Raw genomic sequence first — 10209 nt, 5'->3', positions numbered from 1 at the left:
TCCTAAGTGCGTATTGCAGCCTTGGTGATAAATTACCACCTCAACTGTCTCCAATAGCCATCAGCTAAGGCGAGCTGCATTCAGCCATAAAGTTTGTTTTGATTCAAACTCCAGCAGTTTTCTAGTTGTTCTGCTGAGGTTGTGACATCATTTGTGACATCACGCGAATTGATGTCACAAAGAGTGATGCACTTTGTGGACCACATCAAAAAGCTGAACTCTTGAAATCTACAGTCATAACCTCTGCAGAAGAGAGAGAGAAAGAGATCAGAAGGATTGTCTCCCAACTAGAGATTGAACCGGAAAGCATTTCAAGACAAAGACAAATCTTAACAAACAAATAAAGAAAAACATTGAGAAGTTCTTGGAATTGTCCAGAAAAAAAACCCAACAATGAGTCAAAGCGATATGCCGTCAACTTCTGATGTGGAACAACAAACCTTAGCTAGAGAGACTCAAGAGCTCCAAAGGATGTCAATAGAGAGAGAGACTTTGATCAAATCTAATGAGGAGTTGAAGATCCAACTTACAGATATACAAAAAGTCACACTGGAAAAAGACATGCTGCTTAGGGAGAAAGAGGAGGAAATTAAAAAGCTGTTGGACCTAAACAAAACTTTAAAGGAGGATAGCAATACACTGGAGCAGAGAACTACTGACTTGGGCCAGAAAAACACTGCCCTGGAGATTGAAAAAACCGCTGTAGGGCAGAAAAGCAACACCCTTGAGCAAGTAAATGCCGCTCTGGAGAAGGAAAAGACCAGTCTGGAACAGAAAATCGCCACTTTGGAGCAAAAAAACACCGCCCTGGAGCAGGAAAACGCTGCCCTGAAGCAGGAAAACATCGCCATTCAGGGTCTGGAAAACACTGCCCCGGAGAAGGACAAGATCACCCTGAAACAGAGAAACATCGCCTTAGAAAAGGAAAAAAATACCATGGAGAAGGAAAGAACCACTCTGGAGCAGAATACCACTGCCTTGGAGGAGAAAATCACCGCCCTGAGCCAGAAAAACACCATGTTGGAGCAGGAAAAAAGCGCCTTAGAGCAGAAAATTGCCACCCTGGGTCAGAAAAACACTGCCTGGGAGCAGGAAAAAAGAGCCTTGGAGCAAAAAAATTCCACTCTGGAGCAGGAAAATACTGCTCTGGGTCAGAAAAGCGCCACCCTAGAGAAAATAAACACCACCCTGAAGGAGGAAAACACAGCACTGTGGCAGAAAAACACCTCCCTGGAGCAGGAAAAAACTGCTCTGGAGCCGAAAAGCATCACACTGGAGCAGGATACCACTGCCTTGGAGCAGAAAATCGCCACCTTGGAGGAGGAAAAAATCGCCTTGGAGCAAAAAAACATTGCCCTGGGTCAGAAAAGCACCACCCTGGAGCAAATAAACAACACCCTGAAGGAGGAAAGAACAGCCTTAAAAAAGGAAAAAAATACCCTGAAGCAGAAAAACACCTCCTTGGAGCAGGAAAAAACTGCTCTAGGAGAGAGAAACAGCACCCTGGAGCAGAGAAACACTGACTTGGAAAAGGAAAGAATTGCCCTGAAGCAGGAAATATTCACTTTACAGCAGATAAATGACATCTTGGAAGACGAATGCAACTCTTTTGAGCAGGAAAAAAACTTTTTTAAGGAGAACAGCACCTTCTTGGAGAAAATAAATACAGCCCTGAAGTTGAAATGCACCGGTCTGGAGGAAAAAAACACAGCGTTGGAGAATTTAATCACCGCCTTGGAGCAGGAGAAGGATGCCCTGGAGGACAAAAGCACTGCCTTGGAGCATATGACCACTGACATGCAGCTTGAATTGGAACACCTGAACCATTGTTTGAGGAACAGAATGGAACAGCTGAACCAGGAGTCATCAGAAGAGGAGACCCAAGAAGACATCCAGCCAGACCAGCCACAGGAGCAGGTGCCTGTATTAAAACGAATGTTCGAAGGCGTCTCTAAAACATTTCTGGAAGGATGTATTCATACTATTTGTTACTTACTTAAAATATTCTACTTCTAAATAAAAAAGTGTCATGAGGCCTCCAAGCTTCATGCTTGATTATCGGTGGCAGAAAAGCTTGAGGACAACAGAACTGCGGTGTCAGGGGAAGCTTGAACCTTCAGGGCTTCGTAGCGAGTCCTGTCGGTCTCCTGGCTGACCTCCAGGCTGACCTCCAAGTTGACCTCCAGGCTGACCTTCAGGCTTCGTAGCGAGTCCTGTTGGTCTCCAGGTTGACCTCCAGGGATTTGTAACCAGTCCCCTTGGTCTCCAGGCTGACCTTCAGGGCGTCGTAGCGAGTCCTGTTGGTCTCTCGACCGACCTCCAGTCTTCATTGAGGGTCTCATGGGCCTCCTGGTTCCTGCTCTGCCGCCGGCAGGTACTTGCTCCACTGCCAACGTCCTCCTAGGTTTCTGCTCGGCCACCAGCGTCCTCCAAGGCTGCTGTTCCGCTGGCGTCCTCCTCAGATTCTTTTGATTCTTATTATGTTTATTTCTTGTTTCTAGTTATTTTTGTTTGTTCTAATTAGGTTCCTTTAGTCTACTTACTCCTTTGTATTTGTATTTTAGTTATGTCCCTTTGTGATCCTCCAGCAGTTGGAAAATAAGTGAATCTAAAATGATTGATTATATATTGTAAAGACATGCAATTTTACTGCGGGTGGGTGGGGTGGGTGGGGTGCAGTAAAAAAGCATTGACCAGTCCCTGGTGGTAATAAACCACTGATGTAAAGCACGTCGAACTGCCTTGTTGCTAAAAAGTGGTATATACAAATCAACTTGGAGGTCAAATAGAACCAAGAACAACATCTAAACAACATCTCTGACGTGTTTGGCCGAAGACAAATAAATGATGTAACAAAGTAAACACCAGTCTGCCGGGTTTTATGACCATATGAGTTTCAATGTCACGTGTTTCTGTTTTGTGTGTTGGTATTTTTGAAGTGATTTATTCAGAGGATTTGACTGGGGAGAGATCCCTTACTAAAAATCCCATGAAAGTCACATGCGACCGTCGCATGCGACCGTCACATGCGACCGTCACATGCGACCCTCACATGCGACCTTCACATGCGACCGTCACATGCGACCGTCACATGCGACCGTCACATGCGACCGTCACATGCGACCGTCACATGCGACCGTCATCACGACCTTCATCACGACCCTCACATCGACCGTCATCGACCGTCATCGACCGTCACATGCGACCGTCACATGCGACCGTCACATGCGACCGTCACATGCGACCGTCATCGACCGTCATCGACCTCACATCACGACCGTCACATCACGACCGTCATCGACCGTCATCGACCGTCATCACGACCGTCATCGACCGTCATGTCGACCGTCATCGACCGTCATCGACCGTCATCTGACCGTCACATCGACCGTCATCATCGACCGATCCCTCACGACCGTCTCATCGACCGTCATCGACCGTCATCGACCGTCACATCGACCGTCATGTCGACCGTCACATCGACCGTCATCGACCGTCGACGTCATCATCGACCGTCATCGACCCTCATCACGACCGTCACATCGACCGTATCGACCGTCATCCGTCATCACGACCGTCATCACGACCGTCATCGACCCTCATCGACCCTCACATGACCGTCATCGACCGTCACATCGACCCTCATCGACCGTCACATCGACCGTATCGACCGACCGTCACATGCGACCGTCACATGCGACCGTCACATGCGACCGTCACATGTGGATCACATGTGACCATCACGTGGATCACAGGTGACTTTCACATGTGATCACATGTGGTTCACACAAATTTTACATGTGAATGATGTGAATCACATGTGAAAGCACATTAATACGTGTGACTTTGTAACGTTTCGTGGTAAAATCACGTGATTCACATGTGAATCACACATTTCCACATGTGAATCACACATTTCCACATGTGAATCACACATTTCCACATGTGATTTTCACATGTGAAAATCACACCAAAAAAAATCACATTTTCATAATAAACACGTTTTCACTTAGGCTCTGTAAGAGCCATATGAATGAAATAAGTAATTATTGATATGATAGGTGCACGCGACTTTGACACTTAGATGGTGGGTGTGCCGATGTGGGAGTGACGTCATCAAGTATGAATGGGAAGGTTACTGGCCTGCTGGTTTGTGTGTATGAGGAAACGGTGAGCGGGTTGGTCAGTCCTTGCAAAGTTTGGAGCATAATAATCAAAATGGAATAAATCGATAAATGTGACAGAACAAAGAAGTGGTTTGGAGCTAATTGATACACGGACAGATGAGATTCCCCGAGTTAACCCAATACGGCCCTTTACCATAATTAGTTTGTCGTGTTTTTAATAATAAAACATGTTTATTATTATGAAGTCTTTGGTGCAAAAAACTGATTGAAAAGCAATTCATTCACCGCATATTTATGTCTGTTAAGGTTGAGATGGAACTGGACATAAAAGCAGCTCTTTAAACCATTTAGCGAACCAACACAACAGCGACACAATCAAAACTGTCAGATGACTTATTATGCCGCGATAATAACTCAGAAATATAGTTTGGATGTACAGTATTTATATTTCTTTCCTACTTACGGAAGGTTTCCGTTTATATAACAGGTTTGTGGTGCCTTTGTATCCTAAAGAAAGATATAAAACTTCAGATATTTCACAACGAGATAAGAACATTCATGGAAAAACCTTACATAACCTTATATTAAATCAGAATGTACAGCGGCCACCGTAAGAAAGACTTACAGTATTCAATTTGCCGCATAACTGATCAGTACAGTTTTGCGAGGGAACGCAAAAGAAAAAAAATTCCCCATGTCCCCTAGGGGGCTCCGTACTCTCCAGCCGGTTGTGGTCTTAAAAAAAGCTTCTTGGACTGAGCATATCATTAGCGCACGATCTGAATCACTGGGCTATTTTATTATCGTTTTAGAACTGCCCTCTTGCTTTCTTTTTTTTTAATTCCGACTATTTGTATCAGAAAGCTAGTCTGGATGTAAGTAACATCTGATTAAAGCAGCTGGATCTGAAAAATCCAGTGAATTTAATCTCATCACACACCAAGGGACAAAACACAAGGGCAAGTAACACAATATTTTACTGTGAGATTGACAGAGCGCACTCCACAGACCGCTGCCCTCCGTATAACACCTCTGTTCTGTTGAATTATTCAACAGGAGAGGAACGGTGGCCAGTGTGCATGTGTGTGTGTGTGTGTGTGTGTGTGTGTGTGTCTGGACATTTGCTCCTATAGAAATCTGTGTCCATGCAGCACCTACATCCCTTCATCCCCAACACTTTCCCTTCATCTCCAGTCCGTCTGATCCGTCTGCTGTCTGCATGTCGTCCAAATGAGATGAATATGCATGGTGGCTGAACCGAGGGTCACTGCAGGGATGCAGAGGGTTACTGTGGTAATTGGTCATTTCATTTAATGAGTGGACCTTTCTTTTGGATTTTGTGTATCAAAGGCAACAAACCTCAATGTGATTAAGAAAAAAAAAAAGCCATCGGAGCTCAGAGTATATTAGCTGATGTTTATGGTTGGACGGAAGTCAAAGTCAGTAATGACTGGTAATCATTTGTATATTTTGCAATACATTTCATGAAAATATGATCTATTGTATAATTCATGTATCATCAATGTATAATTCAGTGTATTTACATAATAATATATTAGAAAATATATTGGGCAAATAATGGTTTAGAATATATTACAATATATTTCCAGTAACGTATTGGACTCTACAGTCTAGCGGGATGTGATGGAATTGAAGATTTTTCATTACAGAACTCCATCAGATCCAAGCCAGTACTGTCAAAGTGTCGCTCATAAAGCGTCTGGTATGTTTATGTATGGTGCAACAACGTAAAGATACGAGATGTATGAATCTGATCCAGTGTGGGCTAGATGCCAGCTGACAAGGACAAACAAGCTCCTCTGTTTAATAAGGGCCAGAGCACTCATCGTCACATCATCTAATTCATAATGCGCTAAGGATTTTTCTCTTTTTTTTCAGGAAGGTCTGGCTCAGCAGCCCGCATTAATTCATTAAAGACCGCTTGAACACGGTTGAGTCCTCTGAGTTGATCTTTATTTCACCCTTCACACATGAACACTATGCAGGAACAAAGACAGTCAAGATCTTTGACTGTCTTCGACCAGTCAAAGAAAAGTGTGGCTTTTCTATTACCGTTTCTTGAAGGTCACAATTTTCCACATCCACAAGACCGGTGTTCCTACGGGTTTCTAAGACATTTCAAGGAAAATGTTTTTAAGAAAAATGCTCTCTCCTCTCAATAGCCACTTTCACACTGTTTGCGTACAACATGCTGCATGAAGCCGTGGAGTCTCTTTGTGGTTTCTGTTGCAGTAAACCTGTAAAACGACTAAATGCCACATGCAGACGTCTGTCGTTAATCGCAGCCGTGACGCTGTGTTTTTGATCGCTTCTTCCCATAATTTGAAAGAGTTGAAACTCTGTGGCTCATGTTAATTTTGTACTTCTTATACTGACATAAATTACATTTACAGAAGAAGAATTCTGCTACCTTAAATAAACAAATCCGCAAAACAAAACACCGGAATTCTCACATTTCTCTTTATGATGGATGGAAGAGATGGTTTGGACTTCCTCCTTCTTTTCTCTCTTCTCTTTGCTCCTGTTCTGCTCTTCAACTCATCTGGTGTTTGCGCCTTCGGTTGAGGTATTATTTCAGCTTTTGTATTTCAGCTGCTCCTTGTTGTAAACCGCCTTGTTGCTATGGTTATGCTTCATATCAAATGGCCAAAAGTAAAAAATAAATAAATAAAAAGTTTCAGCAAAAATACTTCCAGCTGGACAGCATCCAAATCGAGAGCGAATGGTCTTCCAAAAAATGTAATTTTTCTGCCGGAAAAGGAGAAACTAATTTTTTTAAAAACAACAAAAAATAAAATCGGAACGTTAAAAAAAGCGGTACACCAACATGTTGTCAACAATCTGAGAATTATTTATTTTTGTATGTATTATATGTAGTCATACATACTTTATATTATTAAAAATATCATTGACTTTGCACCCTGCACACCCATAGGACAGAGCTGTCAAACAATGAACAACATAACATAACACTGACCAAATCTTCAACTGTATGAAACATTGTCAAACCTCCTTCACATAAGGATTTCTCTACAGAATGTGTTCAAAAATCTCAAAGTAACTTAAATTGATGGAAGAAAATCTGACTGTCAATTTAAGTCCAGACTGAAAACACATCTATTTTCCTTGGCCTTCAACGGCAGTTAAGAAAGAGAAGAAAATGATTTTGTTTTTGTTTTTTTTACTTTTTATTTTGAGGTTCGGGGAAATTGCTGCAACCGAAATTTAGTATGCCTTGGTTTTTATTTGTATTATCTTTAATGGTATTTTAATGCCAATTTTATTATTGAATTTCTTCTCCTTTTTTAAACAGAAAGTATTTTATTTCTTAATTTATCATATGTCAATCTATGATGTAATTATTGCATCTTGGCCAAATGAGGTCATTGTAAACGTGCTAAATAAATAAGCTGATAAAAATTTAGCAAAAATTCTTAAAGGGGCAGTACGCGTTTTCTAGGCACATCATGCCATTTTATAGCACAAGCAAGTAGCTATGTTAGCCTCAGTTGTTCTGAAAATGCATTATATATCAAATATGACTTAAAATAAAACTGACTTTGATCTTTAGCACCTTGAAATTGGGCCTCTGTCTCTTTAAAAACTCTGGCTCTGACACTCCACCTTCAGGAAGTCATCACAACATGGCTCCTCTATTAACCATTTAACAACGTTTTTCCAGCATTAATTTGAGAAGAAGCTCATATAATGAGCTCAGTTCCATCAGGTGTTTGCTAATTGCTGCTGGCTAGTCTGAAGGAGCTGAGTGGGAGAGTCATGGGAGAGGAGCTGCTCTGTGAGGCGGAAGCTTGGAATATGCAACTCACAGGAGGAGCTGTGTCTGGAAGGCGGGGCTAGGTCCAACCAGGCGTTTAGCACAGCATAATGGTTGCCATGGGAGACTAAACGATTTCTCAAACATGCATGTTAGAGAAATGGGACAAGTATGGAAGGATGTTAAATGAAACATGTAACATGAAAAGATCAAAACAACATTTCAGGTATCTTCTTGTATTTTGTTAAAGTTGATATAATAAGATACTGCCCCTTGTTTAACAAAAATATATCAGACATATTACATCATGGAGTATGTTTGCCTCATCCATTTCTGCCAGTATTTTTCTCTCAAATTTCTCTCACACACAGTTTAAATTTCCACCTGTTAAGACTTAGCTTTATGAATGCTGTGATGAAACTGGACCTTTAATTGGCCCAAACCTATAAACATAGTAAATATTATGTCATGGACTCTTCTAAACAGATATAACAGTACAGGACATGAGTAGTTACACCTGCATAAATGGTGAATAACAATAAATTAAGCTCTGGTACAGCTGTACGTCACCTTGGCAACTGCTACTGAGAGCCAATATACAAAAAGGTAGAATGTACTACCATACGAAAGGGTACATGAGTCATTTTGTCAGCACCCTCATTGTAAGAAATTCTTTGGCGCAAGCTTTATTTGTTGGATCGTGTGTTCAGTCGGTTATATTTAGTTAGTTATTGAGTTGTAAAGCACATTTGCTTTTCAGCTTAGCCACAGGATAAAATCCCCACTGCACCCCACACTGCGATTCAAGCATTCATGCAAGACCGACCTCTGAGACCGGCTGAGAATATCACAGGGAGTGACAGAAGAAGAAAGAAAAAGGGCTTAATGGTGGTAGCGTGTTCATTTGTGTGTTGCATTTTCTAAATCCTCTCGTTTTCTTTCCCTCTCTGTGGGTTTTTTTTCTCGCTCTGTAATTAGCTCTTTCATATATAAATATATATATTTTAAGCCAGCTGCTAATCTTCCACTCTCGTCCACCACAGCTACTCACAGGAATTATTTTTTATGCTTTTGTTGAAGTTTGTAAAAGTCACTATAAGGTTAGTTTGATTGTTGGATGGTTTTAGAAATTGGCAGCAAAGTAAAGATAAAGTCTGATTATGTTTCCCGTTTGAATTTAGAGCTTCAAGGAAATAAATAAATAAATAATAAATAAATAATAGTCTGTCACCAGACGTAGCTAGCATAATATTCTCGGGTGTTTGTTAATTGCTGCTGGAAAGAATGAGGACTTCAAGAATAATGTTGTTAGGTCAGGTGACATGCTATATTGGCATGAATCCAACATTATTCCAAGAAAATGTTGGAATACTGTCGGTGAAGCTCTACGGAGCAGGATGGGACACGACGCTTTGATGCAGCAGGTTCCTCCTCGCGACCAGAGAATCCACCTCAGTTCCAATGAATATGTGTGTTTGTGTGAGCTGTCTTTCCCTTTTAGCTCAAGTGTGACGGCGTGCATAGGTGAGGGTGTGTCTCAATGTTCCTACTGCAAACAAAAGGCAGGAATTTGTCACGTCCCTTTAGAAGGCTCTTGAAATGCATTTCATATGTACACAGAATTTTGGTGTGACGCAAAGTGAGTGATTCTGACACAACGGAAAATCCAAGTTATTGTTAAGTTAATGTCGCGCCTTTGAAAGCTTGCGTCGAGCTCGCGTGAGCTGAGCAAGCAGTGAGCGTTTTTTTTAGGTGACGTCGAACATCGGTGACGTAGCTATTCTCAGAAAACCAACACTGATAGAGGGATTATATGAATCCCAGTGCAGGGGGACCTGCTGTGCAAGGGCACCTTCCAAATCATCCAGTTTGAGTGAAAGGTTAAAAAAATTTAGGTCCACAAGCACGACCATGTGCCGCGACAAACCCACTAGTCTTGTTTGGTGTGCGCCCCCCCTCACCCAGTTCAATGCTTATTGACCAAAGCTACACTATAACTTTTATTAAAGAAAAAAAGAAGTATATTCTCCCTCTCCCCCATATATTTGTTAAAACTGTACCCATGTTGTGACAGTACTCAATCTGCTCCACTTCCTCCTTGAGCTGTCTGAAGAAAGCATTACGCCCTGCCAAAAGCAACCAATCAAAGCCAGGAGGAGGGTCTTAGCGCTGTTAACCAGTTAGTGTATGCCCTGCTAAATGTTCTAATGGTGGAGAAACAACTTACCGTAAACTGTTTGTCCACCGTCATCGGTGGCTATGCTAACTCACCTGAGCATTCACAAC

At 41.9% G+C, this 10209-nt stretch overlaps 1 protein-coding gene across 1 annotated transcript; it reads left to right on the top strand.

Moving 5' to 3' along the window:
- The first annotated feature begins 212 nt into the window (after positions 1-212).
- Positions 213-2580, top strand: LOC122830338 (microtubule-associated protein 1A-like). Its single transcript, XM_044115611.1, has 2 exons — positions 213-1917; positions 2026-2580. Exons 1-2 carry the CDS (start codon positions 394-396, stop codon positions 2053-2055), a joined length of 1554 nt encoding a protein of 517 aa, XP_043971546.1. The 5' UTR covers positions 213-393; the 3' UTR covers positions 2056-2580.
- The last annotated feature ends 7629 nt before the right edge of the window (positions 2581-10209 follow it).

The sequence above is a fragment of the Gambusia affinis genome, linkage group LG04, assembly GCF_019740435.1.
Source record: "Gambusia affinis linkage group LG04, SWU_Gaff_1.0, whole genome shotgun sequence".
Taxonomy (NCBI): Eukaryota; Metazoa; Chordata; class Actinopteri; order Cyprinodontiformes; family Poeciliidae; genus Gambusia; species Gambusia affinis.
The sequence above is the reverse complement of the archived record's forward strand: the minus strand, read 5'-3'. Positions and strand labels throughout refer to the sequence as shown.